The 19467-nt window shown below is 40.2% G+C and overlaps 1 protein-coding gene across 1 annotated transcript; it reads left to right on the top strand.

The window, feature by feature from the left end:
- The first annotated feature begins 1078 nt into the window (after nt 1-1078).
- LOC117339035 (dentin sialophosphoprotein-like) lies at nt 1079-2974 on the top strand. The gene has a single exon (XM_033900399.1). The coding sequence runs from the start codon at nt 1079-1081 to the stop codon at nt 2972-2974; it is 1896 nt and encodes a 631-aa protein (XP_033756290.1).
- The last annotated feature ends 16493 nt before the right edge of the window (nt 2975-19467 follow it).

Here is a 19467-nt window from a genome sequence, read left to right as displayed (position 1 = left end):
CTTGATTCTGATTTAACCTTGAAATGAAATTAGCTGCTGTGAATAACATCAGAACTCGAGCTTTGCAAAACAACTGTTGTATATTGTTCAATCTATGGAGATTTTCAGATTTTTCAGATGTTCTGAAATCTAAATTAATGCTGTTTAATTTATACTATACTGACAGTGAGTACCCGACGATGGATAAAACTGACTATATTGACAGTGGGTACCCGACGATCGATAAAACTGACTATACTGACAGTGGGTACCCGACGATAGATATAACTGACTATACTGACAGTGGGTACCCGACGATAGATAAAACTGACTATACTGACAGTGGGTACCCGACGATGGATAAAACTGACTATATTGACAGTGGGTACCCGACGATAGATAAAACTGACTATACTGACAGTGGGTACCCGACGATAGATAAAACTGACTATACTGACAGTGGGTACCCGACGATGGATAAAACTGACTATACTGACAGTGGGTACCCGACGATAGATAAAACTGACTATACTGACAGTGGGTACCCGACGATAGATAAAACTGACTATACTGACAGTGGGTACCCGACGATAGATAAAACTGACTATATTGACAGTGGGTACCCGACGATAGATAAAACTGACTATACTGACAGTGGGTACCCGACGATAGATAAAACTGACTATATTGACAGTGGGTACCCGACGATAGATATAACTGACTATACTAACAGTGGGTAGCCGACGATAGATAAAACTGACTATACTGACAGTGGGTACCCGACGATGGATAAAACTGACTATACTGACAGTGGGTACCCGACGATAGATAAAACTGACTATACTGACAGTGGGTACCCGACGATAGATAAAACTGACTATACTGACAGTGGGTACCCGACGATAGATAAAACTGACTATACTGACAGTGGGTACCCGACGATAGATAAAAACTGACTATACTGACAGTGGGTAACCCGACGATAGATAAAACTGACTATACTGACAGTGGGTACCCGACGATAGATAAAACTGACTATACTGACAGTGGGTACCCGACGATAGATAAAACTGACTATACTGACAGTGGGTACCCGACGATGGATAAAACTGACTATACTGACAGTGGGTACCCGACGATAGATAAAACTGACTATACTGACAGTGGGTACCCGACAATAGATAAAACTGACTATACTGACAGTGGGTACCCGACGATGGATAAAACTGACTATACTGACAGTGGGTACCCGACGGTAGATAAAACTGACTATACTGACAGTGGGTACCCGACGATGGATAAAACTGACTATACCGACAGTGGGTACCCGACGATAGATAAAACTGACTATACTGACAGTGGGTACCCGACGATGGATAAAACTGACTATACTGACAATGGGTACCCGACGATATATAAAACTGACTATACTGACAGTGGGTACCCGACGACAGATAAAACTGACTATACTGACAGTGGGTACCCGACGATAGATAAAACTGACTATACTGACAGTGGGTACCCGACGATAGATAAAACTGACAATACTGACAGTGGGTACCCGACGATAGATAAAACTGACTATACTGACAGTGGGTACCCGACAATAGATAAAACTGACTATACTGACAGTGGGTACCCGACGATGGATAAAACTGACTATACTGACAGTGGGTACCCGACGATAGATAAAACTGACTATACTGACAGTGGGTACCCGACGATAGATAAAACTGACTATACTGACAGTGGGTACCCGACGATAGATAAAACTGACTATACTGACAGTGGGTACCCGACGATAGATAAAACTGACTATACTGACAGTGGGTACCCGACGATAGATAAAACTGACTATACTGACAGTGGGTACCCGACGATAGATAAAACTGACTATACTGACAGTGGGTACCCGACGACAGATAAAACTGACTATACTGACAGTGGGTACCCGACGATAGATAAAACTGACTATACTGACAGTGGGTACCCGACGATAGATATAACTGACTATACTGACAGTGGGTACCCGACGATAGATAAAACTGACTATACTGACAGTGGGTACCCGACGACAGATAAAACTGACTATACTGACAGTGGGTACCCGACGATGGATAAAACTGACTATACTGACAGTGGGTACCCGACGACAGATAAAACTGACTATACTGACAGTGGGTACCCGACGATGGATAAAACTGACTATACTGACATTGGGTACCCGACGATAGATAAAACTGACTATACTGACAGGCGGTACCCGACGATGGATAAAACTGACTATACTGACGGTGGGTACCCGACGATAGATAAAACTGACTATACTGACGGTGGGTACCCGACGATAGATAAAACTGACTATACTGACAGTGGGTACCCGACGATAGATAAAACTGACTATACTGACAGTGGGTACCCGACGATGGATAAAACTGACTATACTGACAGTGGGTACCCGACGACAGATAAAATTGACTATACTGACAGTGGGTACCCGACGACAGATAAAACTGACTACACTGACAGAGGGTACCCGACGACAGATAAAACTGACTATACTGACGGTGGGTACCCGACGACAGATAAAACTGACTATACTGACAGTGGGTACCCGACGATGGATAAAACTGACTATACTGACAGTGAGTACCCGACGATAGATAAAACTGACTATACTGACAGTGGGTACCCGACGATGGATAAAACTGACTTTACTGACAGTGGGTATCCGACGATAGATAAAACTGACTATACTGACACAGGGTACCCGACGACAGATAAAACTGACTATACTGACAGTGGGTACCCGACGACAGATAAAACTGACTATACTGACGGTGGGTACCCGACGATAGATAAAACTGACTATATTGACAGTGGGTACCCCACGATAGATAAAACTGACTATACTGACAGTGGGTACCCGACGATAGATAAAACTGACTATACTGACAGTGGGTACCCGACGATGGATAAAACTGACTCAAGATAATCCGATGTTTGGAGTTAGCAATTAAACTGACAATATCGACATGCGAGACATGTGGGATAATTGATATTACCATTGATAGGCTGTTCATAACTCTGGAGTACTTATTTTTCTGTCATGCTTCCTGCAATGTTTCCTTTGATGTTCATTTTAACTGGCACATTTTGCTATATATTAAATATGGACACGGAGTAAGTTAGTTGTCTCTGATATTTATCAGCTGACTGTGACGTAATACCAATTAGAAAAAGACCCGGATGACGCAGATACCGTTTATAACCATGGGAATTATAGACGAAAACATCAAAAAAAGTACGTTTGTGTAAATGCGATCGTTACTCTAAATAAAAATCCATCAAATGAAGGCAATATATAACCACGAGATGAAAACAGATACCAGGTGTTGACATTGTTTGTTTTACACAGACACCAGGTGTTGACACTGTTTGTTTTATACAGACACCAGGTGTTGACACTGTTTGTTTTATACAGACACCAGGTGTTGACATTGTTTGTTTTACACAGACACCAGGTGTTGACATTGTTTGTTTTACACAGACACCAGGTGTTGACATTGTTTGTTTTACACAGACACCAGGTGTTGACACTGTTTGTTTTATACAGACACCAGGTGTTGACACTGTTTGTTTTATACAGACACCAGGTGTTGACACTGTTTGTTTTACACAGACACCAGGTGTTGACACTGTTTGTTTTACACAGAGACCAGGTGTTGACACTGTTTGTTTTACACAGACACCAGGTGTTGACACTGTTTGTTTTATACAGACACCAGGTGTTGACACTGTTTGTTTTACACAGAGACCAGGTGTTGACACTGTTTGTTTTACACAGACACCAGGTGTTGACACTGTTTGTTTTACACAGACACCAGGTGTTGACATTGTTTGTTTTACACAGACACCAGGTGTTGACATTGTTTGTTTTACAGAGACACCAGGTGTTGACACTGTTTGTTTTACACAGACACCAGGTGTTGACATTGTTTGTTTTATACAGACACCAGGTGTTGACACTGTTTGTTTCACACAGACACCAGGTGTTGACATTGTTTGTTTTACACAGACACCAGGTGTTGACATTGTTTGTTTTACACAGACACCAGGTGTTGACACTGTTTGTTTTACACAGACACCAGGTGTTGACATTGTTTGTTTTACACAGACACCAGGTGTTGACATTGTTTGTTTTACAGAGACACCAGGTGTTGACATTGTTTGTTTTACAGAGACACCAGGTGTTGACATTGTTTGTTTTACACAGACACCAGGTGTTGACATTGTTTGTTTTACACAGACACCAGGTGTTGACATTGTTTGTTTTACACAGACACCAGGTGTTGACACTGTTTGTTTTATACAGACACCAGGTGTTGACACTGTTTGTTTTATACAGACACCAGGTGTTGACACTGTTTGTTTTACACAGACACCAGGTGTTGACACTGTTTGTTTTACACAGAGACCAGGTGTTGACACTGTTTGTTTTACACAGACACCAGGTGTTGACACTGTTTGTTTTATACAGACACCAGGTGTTGACACTGTTTGTTTTACACAGAGACCAGGTGTTGACACTGTTTGTTTTACACAGACACCAGGTGTTGACACTGTTTGTTTTACACAGACACCAGGTGTTGACATTGTTTGTTTTACACAGACACCAGGTGTTGACATTGTTTGTTTTACAGAGACACCAGGTGTTGACACTGTTTGTTTTATACAGACACCAGGTGTTGACACTGTTTGTTTTACACAGACACCAGGTGTTGACATTGTTTGTTTTATACAGACACCAGGTGTTGACACTGTTTGTTTTACACAGACACCAGGTGTTAACACTGTTTGTTTTACACAGACACCAGGTGTTGACATTGTTTGTTTTAAACAGACACCAGGTGTTGACATTGTTTGTTTTATACAGACACCAGGTGTTGACACTGTTTGTTTTACACAGACACCAGGTGTTGACATTGTTTGTTTTATACAGACACCAGGTGTTGACATTGTTTGTTTTACACAGACACCAGGTGTTGACATTGTTTGTTTAACACAGAGACCAGGTGTTGACACTGTTTGTTTTACACAGACACCAGTTGTTGACACTGTTTGTTTTATACAGACACCAGGTGTTGACACTGTTTGTTTTACACAGACACCAGGTGTTGACATTGTTTGTTTTACACAGACACCAGGTGTTGACATTGTTTGTTTTACACAGACACCAGGTGTTGATACTGTTTGTTTTACACAGACACCAGGTGTTGACACTGTTTGTTTCACACAGACACCAGGTGTTGACATTGTTTGTTTTACACAGACACCAGGTGTTGACATTGTTTGTTTTACACAGACACCAGGTGTTGACACTGTTTGTTTTACACAGACACCAGGTGTTGACATTGTTTGTTTTACACAGACACCAGGTGTTGACATTGTTTGTTTTACAGAGACACCAGGTGTTGACATTGTTTGTTTTACAGAGACACCAGGTGTTGACATTGTTTGTTTTACACAGACACCAGGTGTTGACACTGTTTGTTTTACACAGACACCAGTTGTTGACACTGTTTGTTTTATACAGACACCAGGTGTTGATACTGTTTGTTTTACACAGACATCAGGTGTTGACATTGTTTGTTTTACACAGACACCAGGTGTTGACATTGTTTGTTTTACACAGACACCAGGTGTTGACACTGTTTGTTTTACACAGACACCAGGTGTTGACATTGTTTGTTTTACACAGACACCAGGTGTTGACACTGTTTGTTTTACACAGAGACCAGGTGTTGACATTGTTTGTTTTACACAGACACCAGGTGTTGACACTGTTTGTTTTACACAGACACCAGGTGTTGACACTGTTTGTTTTATACAGACACCAGGTGTTGATACTGTTTGTTTTACACAGACATCAGGTGTTGACATTGTTTGTTTTAACAGACACCAGGTGTTGACATTGTTTGTTTTATACAGACACCAGGTGTTGACACTGTTTGTTTTACACAGACACCAGGTGTTGACATTGTTTGTTTTATACAGACACCAGGTGTTGACACTGTTTGTTTTACACAGACACCAGGTGTTAACACTGTTTGTTTTACACAGACACCAGGTGTTGACATTGTTTGTTTTAAACAGACACCAGGTGTTGACATTGTTTGTTTTATACAGACACCAGGTGTTGACACTGTTTGTTTTACACAGACACCAGGTGTTGACATTGTTTGTTTTATACAGACACCAGGTGTTGACATTGTTTGTTTTACACAGACACCAGGTGTTGACATTGTTTGTTTAACACAGAGACCAGGTGTTGACACTGTTTGTTTTACACAGACACCAGTTGTTGACACTGTTTGTTTTATACAGACACCAGGTGTTGATACTGTTTGTTTTACACAGACATCAGGTGTTGACATTGTTTGTTTTACACAGACACCAGGTGTTGACATTGTTTGTTTTACACAGACACCAGGTGTTGACACTGTTTGTTTTACACAGACACCAGGTGTTGACATTGTTTGTTTTACACAGACACCAGGTGTTGACACTGTTTGTTTTACACAGATACCAGGTGTTGACATTGTTTGTTTTACACAGACACCAGGTGTTGACACTGTTTGTTTTACACAGACACCAGTTGTTGACACTGTTTGTTTTATACAGACACCAGGTGTTGATACTGTTTGTTTTACACAGACATCAGGTGTTGACATTGTTTGTTTTAACAGACACCAGGTGTTGACATTGTTTGTTTTATACAGACACCAGGTGTTGACACTGTTTGTTTTACACAGACACCAGGTGTTGACATTGTTTGTTTTATACAGACACCAGGTGTTGACACTGTTTGTTTTACACAGACACCAGGTGTTAACACTGTTTGTTTTACACAGACACCAGGTGTTGACATTGTTTGTTTTAAACAGACACCAGGTGTTGACATTGTTTGTTTTATACAGACACCAGGTGTTGACACTGTTTGTTTTACACAGACACCAGGTGTTGACATTGTTTGTTTTATACAGACACCAGGTGTTGACATTGTTTGTTTTACACAGACACCAGGTGTTGACATTGTTTGTTTAACACAGAGACCAGGTGTTGACACTGTTTGTTTTACACAGACACCAGTTGTTGACACTGTTTGTTTTATACAGACACCAGGTGTTGACACTGTTTGTTTTACACAGACACCAGGTGTTGACATTGTTTGTTTTACACAGACACCAGGTGTTGACATTGTTTGTTTTACACAGACACCAGGTGTTGACACTGTTTGTTTTACACAGACACCAGGTGTTGACACTGTTTGTTTTACACAGAGACCAGGTGTTGATACTGTTTGTTTTACACAGACACCAGGTGTTGACATTGTTTGTTTTACACAGACACCAGGTGTTGACATTGTTTGTTTTACACAGACACCAGGTGTTGACACTGTTTGTTTTACACAGACACCAGGTGTTGACATTGTTTGTTTTACACAGAGACCAGGTGTTAACACTGTTTGTTTTACACAGAGACCAGGTGTTGACATTGTTTGTTTTACACAGACACCAGGTGTTGACACTGTTTGTTTTACACAGACACCAGGTGTTGACACTGTTTGTTTTATACAGACACCAGGTGTTGACACTGTTTGTTTTACACAGAGACCAGGTGTTGACATTGTTTGTTTTACACAGACACCAGGTGTTGATACTGTTTGTTTTACACAGAGACCAGGTGTTGATACTGTTTGTTTTACACAGACACCAGGTGTTGATACTGTTTGTTTTACACAGAGACCAGGTGTTGATACTGTTTGTTTTACACAGAGACCAGGTGTTGACATTGTTTGTTTTACACAGACACCAGGTGTTGATACTGTTTGTTTTACACAGAGACCAGGTGTTGATACTGTTTGTTTTATACAGAGACCAGGTGTTGACATTGTTTGTTTTACACAGACACCAGGTGTTGATACTGTTTGTTTTACACAGAGACCAGGTGTTGACACTGTTTGTTTTACACAGACACCAGGTGTTGACACTGTTTGTTTTACACAGACACCAGGTGTTGACATTGTTTGTTTTATACAGACACCAGGTGTTGACACTGTTTGTTTTACACAGACACCAGGTGTTGACATTGTTTGTTTTACACAGACACCAGGTGTTGACATTGTTTGTTTTATACAGACACCAGGTGTTGACACTGTTTGTTTTACACAGACACCAGGTGTTGACATTGTTTGTTTTATACAGACACCAGGTGTTGACATTGTTTGTTTTACACAGACACCAGGTGTTGAAACTGTTTGTTTTACACAGACAGCAGGTGTTGACATTGTTTGTTTTACACAGACACCAGGTGTTGACATTGTTTGTTTTACACAGAGACCAGGTGTTGACATTGTTTGTTTTATACAGACACCAGGTGGTGACACTGTTTGTTTTTTCACAGAGACCAGGTGTTGACATTGTTTGTTTTACACAGACACCAGGTGTTGACATTGTTTGTTTTATACAGAGACCAGGTGTTGAGACTGTTTGTTTTACACAGACACTAGGTGTTGACATTGTTTGTTTTATACAGACACCAGGTGTTGACACTGTTTGTTTTACACAGACACCAGGTGTTGACACTGTTTGTTTTACACAGACACCAGGTGTTGACATTGTTTGTTTTACACAGACACCAGGTGTTGACATTGTTTGTTTTACACAGACACCAGGTGTTGACATTGTTTGTTTTACACAGACACCAGGTGTTGACATTGTTTGTTTTACACAGACACCAGGTGTTGACATTGTTTGTTTTACACAGACACCAGGTGTTGACACTGTTTGTTTTACACAGAGACCAGGTGTTGATACTGTTTGTTTTACACAGACACCAGGTGTTGACACTGTTTGTTTTACACAGACACCAGGTGTTGACATTGTTTGTTTTACACATACACCAGGTGTTGACACTGTTTGTTTTACACAGAGACCAGGTGTTGACATTGTTTGTTTTACACAGACACCAGGTGTTGACACTGTTTGTTTTACACAGACACCAGGTGTTGACACTGTTTGTTTTATACAGACACCAGGTGTTGACACTGTTTGTTTTACACAGACACCAGGTGTTGACACTGTTTGTTTTACACAGACACCAGGTGTTGACACTGTTTGTTTTACACAGACACCAGGTGTTGACATTGTTTGTTTTACACAGACACCAGGTGTTGATACTGTTTGTTTTACACAGACACCAGGTGTTGATACTGTTTGTTTTACACAGAGACCAGGTGTTGACATTGTTTGTTTTACACAGACACCAGGTGTTGATACTGTTTGTTTTACACAGAGACCAGGTGTTGACATTGTTTGTTTTACACAGACACCAGGTGTTGACATTGTTTGTTTTACACAGACACCAGGTGTTGACATTGTTTGTTTTATACAGACACCAGGTGTTGACATTGTTTGTTTTACACAGACACCAGGTGTTGAAACTGTTTGTTTTACACAGACAGCAGGTGTTGACATTGTTTGTTTTACACAGACACCAGGTGTTGACATTGTTTGTTTTACACAGAGACCAGGTGTTGACATTGTTTGTTTTATACAGACACCAGGTGGTGACACTGTTTGTTTTTTCACAGAGACCAGGTGTTGACATTGTTTGTTTTACACAGACACCAGGTGTTGACATTGTTTGTTTTATACAGAGACCAGGTGTTGAGACTGTTTGTTTTACACAGACACTAGGTGTTGACATTGTTTGTTTTATACAGACACCAGGTGTTGACACTGTTTGTTTTACACAGACACCAGGTGTTGACACTGTTTGTTTTACACAGACACCAGGTGTTGACATTGTTTGTTTTACACAGACACCAGGTGTTGACATTGTTTGTTTTACACAGACACCAGGTGTTGACATTGTTTGTTTTACACAGACACCAGGTGTTGACATTGTTTGTTTTACACAGACACCAGGTGTTGACATTGTTTGTTTTACACAGACACCAGGTGTTGACACTGTTTGTTTTACACAGAGACCAGGTGTTGATACTGTTTGTTTTACACAGACACCAGGTGTTGACACTGTTTGTTTTACACAGACACCAGGTGTTGACATTGTTTGTTTTACACATACACCAGGTGTTGACACTGTTTGTTTTACACAGAGACCAGGTGTTGACATTGTTTGTTTTACACAGACACCAGGTGTTGACACTGTTTGTTTTACACAGACACCAGGTGTTGACACTGTTTGTTTTATACAGACACCAGGTGTTGACACTGTTTGTTTTACACAGACACCAGGTGTTGACACTGTTTGTTTTACACAGACACCAGGTGTTGACACTGTTTGTTTTACACAGACACCAGGTGTTGACATTGTTTGTTTTACACAGACACCAGGTGTTGACACTGTTTGTTTTACACAGACACCAGGTGTTGATACTGTTTGTTTTACACAGAGACCAGGTGTTGACATTGTTTGTTTTACACAGACACCAGGTGTTGATACTGTTTGTTTTACACAGAGACCAGGTGTTGATACTGTTTGTTTTATACAGAGACCAGGTGTTGACATTGTTTGTTTTACACAGACACCAGGTGTTGACACTGTTTGTTTTATACAGACACCAGGTGTTGACACTGTTTGTTTTACACAGACACCAGGTGTTGACATTGTTTGTTTTACACAGACACCAGGTGTTGACATTGTTTGTTTTATACAGACACCAGGTGTTGACACTGTTTGTTTTACACAGACACCAGGTGTTGACATTGTTTGTTTTATACAGACACCAGGTGTTGACACTGTTTGTTTTACACAGACACCAGGTGTTGACACTGTTTGTTTTACACAGACACCAGGTGTTGACATTGTTTGTTTTACACAGACACCAGGTGTTGACATTGTTTGTTTTACACAGACACCAGGTGTTGACATTGTTTGTTTTACACAGAGACCAGGTGTTGACATTGTTTGTTTTATACAGACACCAGGTGGTGACACTGTTTGTTTTTTCACAGAGACCAGGTGTTGACATTGTTTGTTTTACACAGACACCAGGTGTTGACATTGTTTGTTTTATACAGAGACCAGGTGTTGACACTGTTTGTTTTATACAGACACCAGGTGTTGACACTGTTTGTTTTACACAGACACCAGGTGTTGATACTGTTTGTTTTACACAGACACCAGGTGTTGACACTGTTTGTTTTACACAGAGACCAGGTGTTGACATTGTTTGTTTTACACAGACACCAGGTGTTGACACTGTTTGTTTTACACAGACACCAGGTGTTGACACTGTTTGTTTTATACAGACACCAGGTGTTGACACTGTTTGTTTTACACAGACACCAGGTGTTGACACTGTTTGTTTTACACAGACACCAGGTGTTGACACTGTTTGTTTTACACAGACACCAGGTGTTGATACTGTTTGTTTTACACAGACACCAGGTGTTGATACTGTTTGTTTTACACAGAGACCAGGTGTTGACATTGTTTGTTTTACACAGACACCAGGTGTTGATACTGTTTGTTTTACACAGAGACCAGGTGTTGATACTGTTTGTTTTATACAGAGACCAGGTGTTGACATTGTTTGTTTTACACAGACACCAGGTGTTGACACTGTTTGTTTTACACAGACACCAGGTGTTGACACTGTTTGTTTTACACAGACACCAGGTGTTGACACTGTTTGTTTTACACAGACACCAGGTGTTGACATTGTTTGTTTTATACAGACACCAGGTGTTGACATTGTTTGTTTTATACAGACACCAGGTGTTGACACTGTTTGTTTTACACAGACACCAGGTGTTGACATTGTTTGTTTTATACAGACACCAGGTGTTGACACTGTTTGTTTTACACAGACACCAGGTGTTGACACTGTTTGTTTTACACAGACACCAGGTGTTGACATTGTTTGTTTTACACAGACCCCAGGTGTTGACATTGTTTGTTTTACACAGACACCAGGTGTTGACATTGTTTGTTTTACACAGACACCAGGTGTTGATACTGTTTGTTTTACACAGAGACCAGGTGTTGATACTGTTTGTTTTATACAGAGACCAGGTGTTGACATTGTTTGTTTTACACAGACACCAGGTGTTGATACTGTTTGTTTTACACAGACACCAGGTGTTGACATTGTTTGTTTTACACAGACACCAGGTGTTGACATTGTTTGTTTTACACAGACACCAGGTGTTGACATTGTTTGTTTTACACAGAGACCAGGTGTTGACATTGTTTGTTTTATACAGACACCAGGTGTTGACACTGTTTGTTTTACACAGACACCAGGTGTTGACACTGTTTGTTTTATACAGACACCAGGTGTTGACACTGTTTGTTTTATACAGACACCAGGTGTTGACATTGTTTGTTTTACACAGACACCAGGTGTTGACACTGTTTGTTTTATACAGACACCAGGTGTTGACACTGTTTGTTTTACACAGACACCAGGTGTTGACATTGTTTGTTTTATACAGACACCAGGTATTGACACTGTTTGTTTTTTCACAGAGACCAGGTGTTGACATTGTTTGTTTTACACAGACACCAGGTGTTGATACTGTTTGTTTTATACAGACACCAGGTGTTGACATTGTTTGTTTTACACAGACACCAGGTGTTGACATTGTTTGTTTTACACAGACACCAGGTGTTGACACTGTTTGTTTTACACAGACACCAGGTGTTGACATTGTTTGTTTTACACAGACACCAGGTGTTGATACTGTTTGTTTTACACAGACACCAGGTGTTGACATTGTTTGTTTTATACAGACACCAGGTGTTGACATTGTTTGTTTTACACAGACACCAGGTGTTGACATTGTTTGTTTTACACAGACACCAGGTGTTGACACTGTTTGTTTTACACAGACACCAGGTGTTGACATTGTTTGTTTTACACAGAGACCAGGTGTTAACACTGTTTGTTTTACACAGAGACCAGGTGTTGACATTGTTTGTTTTACACAGACACCAGGTGTTGACACTGTTTGTTTTACACAGACACCAGGTGTTGACACTGTTTGTTTTATACAGACACCAGGTGTTGACACTGTTTGTTTTACACAGAGACCAGGTGTTGACATTGTTTGTTTTACACAGACACCAGGTGTTGATACTGTTTGTTTTACACAGAGACCAGGTGTTGATACTGTTTGTTTTACACAGACACCAGGTGTTGATACTGTTTGTTTTACACAGAGACCAGGTGTTGATACTGTTTGTTTTACACAGAGACCAGGTGTTGACATTGTTTGTTTTACACAGACACCAGGTGTTGATACTGTTTGTTTTACACAGAGACCAGGTGTTGATACTGTTTGTTTTATACAGAGACCAGGTGTTGACATTGTTTGTTTTACACAGACACCAGGTGTTGATACTGTTTGTTTTACACAGAGACCAGGTGTTGACACTGTTTGTTTTACACAGACACCAGGTGTTGACACTGTTTGTTTTACACAGACACCAGGTGTTGACATTGTTTGTTTTATACAGACACCAGGTGTTGACACTGTTTGTTTTACACAGACACCAGGTGTTGACATTGTTTGTTTTACACAGACACCAGGTGTTGACATTGTTTGTTTTATACAGACACCAGGTGTTGACACTGTTTGTTTTACACAGACACCAGGTGTTGACATTGTTTGTTTTATACAGACACCAGGTGTTGACATTGTTTGTTTTACACAGACACCAGGTGTTGAAACTGTTTGTTTTACACAGACAGCAGGTGTTGACATTGTTTGTTTTACACAGACACCAGGTGTTGACATTGTTTGTTTTACACAGAGACCAGGTGTTGACATTGTTTGTTTTATACAGACACCAGGTGGTGACACTGTTTGTTTTTTCACAGAGACCAGGTGTTGACATTGTTTGTTTTACACAGACACCAGGTGTTGACATTGTTTGTTTTATACAGAGACCAGGTGTTGAGACTGTTTGTTTTACACAGACACTAGGTGTTGACATTGTTTGTTTTATACAGACACCAGGTGTTGACACTGTTTGTTTTACACAGACACCAGGTGTTGACACTGTTTGTTTTACACAGACACCAGGTGTTGACATTGTTTGTTTTACACAGACACCAGGTGTTGACATTGTTTGTTTTACACAGACACCAGGTGTTGACATTGTTTGTTTTACACAGACACCAGGTGTTGACATTGTTTGTTTTACACAGACACCAGGTGTTGACATTGTTTGTTTTACACAGACACCAGGTGTTGACACTGTTTGTTTTACACAGAGACCAGGTGTTGATACTGTTTGTTTTACACAGACACCAGGTGTTGACACTGTTTGTTTTACACAGACACCAGGTGTTGACATTGTTTGTTTTACACATACACCAGGTGTTGACACTGTTTGTTTTACACAGAGACCAGGTGTTGACATTGTTTGTTTTACACAGACACCAGGTGTTGACACTGTTTGTTTTACACAGACACCAGGTGTTGACACTGTTTGTTTTATACAGACACCAGGTGTTGACACTGTTTGTTTTACACAGACACCAGGTGTTGACACTGTTTGTTTTACACAGACACCAGGTGTTGACACTGTTTGTTTTACACAGACACCAGGTGTTGACATTGTTTGTTTTACACAGACACCAGGTGTTGATACTGTTTGTTTTACACAGACACCAGGTGTTGATACTGTTTGTTTTACACAGAGACCAGGTGTTGACATTGTTTGTTTTACACAGACACCAGGTGTTGATACTGTTTGTTTTACACAGAGACCAGGTGTTGACATTGTTTGTTTTACACAGACACCAGGTGTTGACATTGTTTGTTTTACACAGACACCAGGTGTTGACATTGTTTGTTTTATACAGACACCAGGTGTTGACATTGTTTGTTTTACACAGACACCAGGTGTTGAAACTGTTTGTTTTACACAGACAGCAGGTGTTGACATTGTTTGTTTTACACAGACACCAGGTGTTGACATTGTTTGTTTTACACAGAGACCAGGTGTTGACATTGTTTGTTTTATACAGACACCAGGTGGTGACACTGTTTGTTTTACACAGAGACCAGGTGTTGACATTGTTTGTTTTACACAGACACCAGGTGTTGACATTGTTTGTTTTATACAGAGACCAGGTGTTGAGACTGTTTGTTTTACACAGACACTAGGTGTTGACATTGTTTGTTTTATACAGACACCAGGTGTTGACACTGTTTGTTTTACACAGACACCAGGTGTTGATACTGTTTGTTTTACACAGACACCAGGTGTTGACACTGTTTGTTTTACACAGACACCAGGTGTTGACACTGTTTGTTTTACACAGACACCAGGTGTTGACACTGTTTGTTTTACACAGACACCAGGTGTTGACATTGTTTGTTTTACACAGACACCAGGTGTTGACATTGTTTGTTTTACACAGACACCAGGTGTTGACATTGTTTGTTTTACACAGACACCAGGTGTTGACATTGTTTGTTTTACACAGACACCAGGTGTTGACATTGTTTGTTTTACACAGACACCAGGTGTTGACACTGTTTGTTTTACACAGAGACCAGGTGTTGATACTGTTTGTTTTACACAGACACCAGGTGTTGACACTGTTTGTTTTACACAGACACCAGGTGTTGACATTGTTTGTTTTACACATACACCAGGTGTTAACACTGTTTGTTTTACACAGAGACCAGGTGTTGACATTGTTTGTTTTACACAGACACCAGGTGTTGACACTGTTTGTTTTACACAGACACCAGGTGTTGACACTGTTTGTTTTATACAGACACCAGGTGTTGACACTGTTTGTTTTACACAGACACCAGGTGTTGACACTGTTTGTTTTACACAGACACCAGGTGTTGACACTGTTTGTTTTACACAGACACCAGGTGTTGACATTGTTTGTTTTACACAGACACCAGGTGTTGATACTGTTTGTTTTACACAGACACCAGGTGTTGATACTGTTTGTTTTACACAGAGACCAGGTGTTGACATTGTTTGTTTTACACAGACACCAGGTGTTGATACTGTTTGTTTTACACAGACACCAGGTGTTGACACTATTTGTTTTATACAGAGACCAGGTGTTGACACTGTTTGTTTTACACAGACACCAGGTGTTGATACTGTTTGTTTTATACAGACACCAGGTGTTGACACTGTTTGTTTTACACAGACACCAGGTGTTGACATTGTTTGTTTTACACAGACACCAGGTGTTGACATTGTTTGTTTTATACAGACACCAGGTGTTGACACTGTTTGTTTTACACAGACACCAGGTGTTGACATTGTTTGTTTTATACAGACACCAGGTGTTGACACTGTTTGTTTTACACAGACACCAGGTGTTGACACTGTTTGTTTTACACAGACACCAGGTGTTGACATTGTTTGTTTTACACAGACACCAGGTGTTGACATTGTTTGTTTTACACAGACACCAGGTGTTGACATTGTTTGTTTTACACAGAGACCAGGTGTTGACATTGTTTGTTTTATACAGACACCAGGTGGTGACACTGTTTGTTTTTTCACAGAGACCAGGTGTTGACATTGTTTGTTTTACACAGACACCAGGTGTTGACATTGTTTGTTTTATACAGAGACCAGGTGTTGACACTGTTTGTTTTATACAGACACCAGGTGTTGACACTGTTTGTTTTACACAGACACCAGGTGTTGATACTGTTTGTTTTACACAGACACCAGGTGTTGACACTGTTTGTTTTACACAGAGACCAGGTGTTGACATTGTTTGTTTTACACAGACACCAGGTGTTGACACTGTTTGTTTTACACAGACACCAGGTGTTGACACTGTTTGTTTTATACAGACACCAGGTGTTGACACTGTTTGTTTTACACAGACACCAGGTGTTGACACTGTTTGTTTTACACAGACACCAGGTGTTGACACTGTTTGTTTTACACAGACACCAGGTGTTGATACTGTTTGTTTTACACAGACACCAGGTGTTGATACTGTTTGTTTTACACAGAGACCAGGTGTTGACATTGTTTGTTTTACACAGACACCAGGTGTTGATACTGTTTGTTTTACACAGAGACCAGGTGTTGATACTGTTTGTTTTATACAGAGACCAGGTGTTGACATTGTTTGTTTTACACAGACACCAGGTGTTGATACTGTTTGTTTTACACAGAGACCAGGTGTTGACACTGTTTGTTTTACACAGACACCAGGTGTTGACACTGTTTGTTTTACACAGACACCAGGTGTTGACATTGTTTGTTTTATACAGACACCAGGTGTTGACATTGTTTGTTTTATACAGACACCAGGTGTTGACACTGTTTGTTTTACACAGACACCAGGTGTTGACATTGTTTGTTTTATACAGACACCAGGTGTTGACACTGTTTGTTTTACACAGACACCAGGTGTTGACACTGTTTGTTTTACACAGACACCAGGTGTTGACATTGTTTGTTTTACACAGACCCCAGGTGTTGACATTGTTTGTTTTACACAGACACCAGGTGTTGACACTGTTTGTTTTACACAGACACCAGGTGTTGATACTGTTTGTTTTACACAGAGACCAGGTGTTGATACTGTTTGTTTTATACAGAGACCAGGTGTTGACATTGTTTGTTTTACACAGACACCAGGTGTTGATACTGTTTGTTTTACACAGACACCAGGTGTTGACATTGTTTGTTTTACACAGACACCAGGTGTTGACATTGTTTGTTTTACACAGACACCAGGTGTTGACATTGTTTGTTTTACACAGAGACCAGGTGTTGACATTGTTTGTTTTATACAGACACCAGGTGTTGACACTGTTTGTTTTACACAGACACCAGGTGTTGACACTGTTTGTTTTATACAGACACCAGGTGTTGACACTGTTTGTTTTATACAGACACCAGGTGTTGACATTGTTTGTTTTACACAGACACCAGGTGTTGACACTGTTTGTTTTATACAGACACCAGGTGTTGACACTGTTTGTTTTACACAGACACCAGGTGTTGACATTGTTTGTTTTATACAGACACCAGGTATTGACACTGTTTGTTTTTTCACAGAGACCAGGTGTTGACATTGTTTGTTTTACACAGACACCAGGTGTTGATACTGTTTGTTTTATACAGACACCAGGTGTTGACATTGTTTGTTTTACACAGACACCAGGTGTTGACATTGTTTGTTTTACACAGACACCAGGTGTTGACACTGTTTGTTTTACACAGACACCAGGTGTTGACATTGTTTGTTTTACACAGACACCAGGTGTTGATACTGTTTGTTTTACACAGACACCAGGTGTTGACATTGTTTGTTTTATACAGACACCAGGTGTTGACACTGTTTGTTTTACACAGACACCAGGTGTTGACACTGTTTGTTTTACACAGACACCAGGTGTTGACACTGTTTGTTTTATACAGAGACCAGGTGTTGATACTGTTTGTTTTATACAGACAACAGGTGTTGACATTGTTTGTTTTATACAGAGACCAGGTGTTGACATTGTTTGTTTTATACAGACACCAGGTGTTGACATTGTTTGTTTTATACAGAGACCAGGTGTTGATACTGTTTGTTTTACACAGCGACCAGGTGTTGACACTGTTTGTTTTACACAGAGACCAGGTGTTGACACTGTTTGTTTTACACAGACACCAGGTGTTGACACTGTTTGTTTTACACAGACACCAGGTGTTGACACTGTTTGTTTTATACAGAGACCAGGTGTTGATACTGTTTGTTTTATACAGACACAAGGTGTTGACATTGTTTGTTTTATACAGAGACCAGGTGTTGACATTGTTTGTTTTATACAGACACCAGGTGTTGACATTGTTTGTTTTATACAGACACCAGGTGTTGACACTGTTTGTTTTACACAGACACCAGGTGTTGACATTGTTTGTTTTACACAGACACCAGGTGTTGATACTGTTTGTTTTACACAGACACCAGGTGTTGACATTGTTTGTTTTATACAGAGACCAGGTGTTGATATTGTTTGTTTTACACAGACACCAGGTGTTGACATTGTTTGTTTTACACAGACACCAGGTGTTGACATTGTTTGTTTTACACAGACACCAGGTGTTGACACTGTTTGTTTTACCAAGACACCAGGTGTTGACACTGTTTGTTTTATACAGACACCAGGTGTTGACATTGTTTGTTTTATACAGACACCAGGTGTTGACACTGTTTGTTTTACACAGACACCAGGTGTTGACATTGTTTGTTTTACACAGACACCAGGTGTTGACACTGTTTGTTTTACACAGACACCAGGTGTTGACACTGTTTGTTTTACACAGACACCAGGTGTTGACACTGTTTGTTTTACACAGACACCAGGTGTTGACATTGTTTGTTTTACACAGACAGCAGGTGTTGACATTGTTTGTTTTACACAGACACCAGGTGTTGACACTGTTTGTTTT

This window comes from Pecten maximus, chromosome 12 (assembly GCF_902652985.1).
Source record: "Pecten maximus chromosome 12, xPecMax1.1, whole genome shotgun sequence".
NCBI lineage: Eukaryota > Metazoa > Mollusca > Bivalvia > Pectinida > Pectinidae > Pecten > Pecten maximus.
The sequence above is the reverse complement of the archived record's forward strand: the minus strand, read 5'-3'. Positions and strand labels throughout refer to the sequence as shown.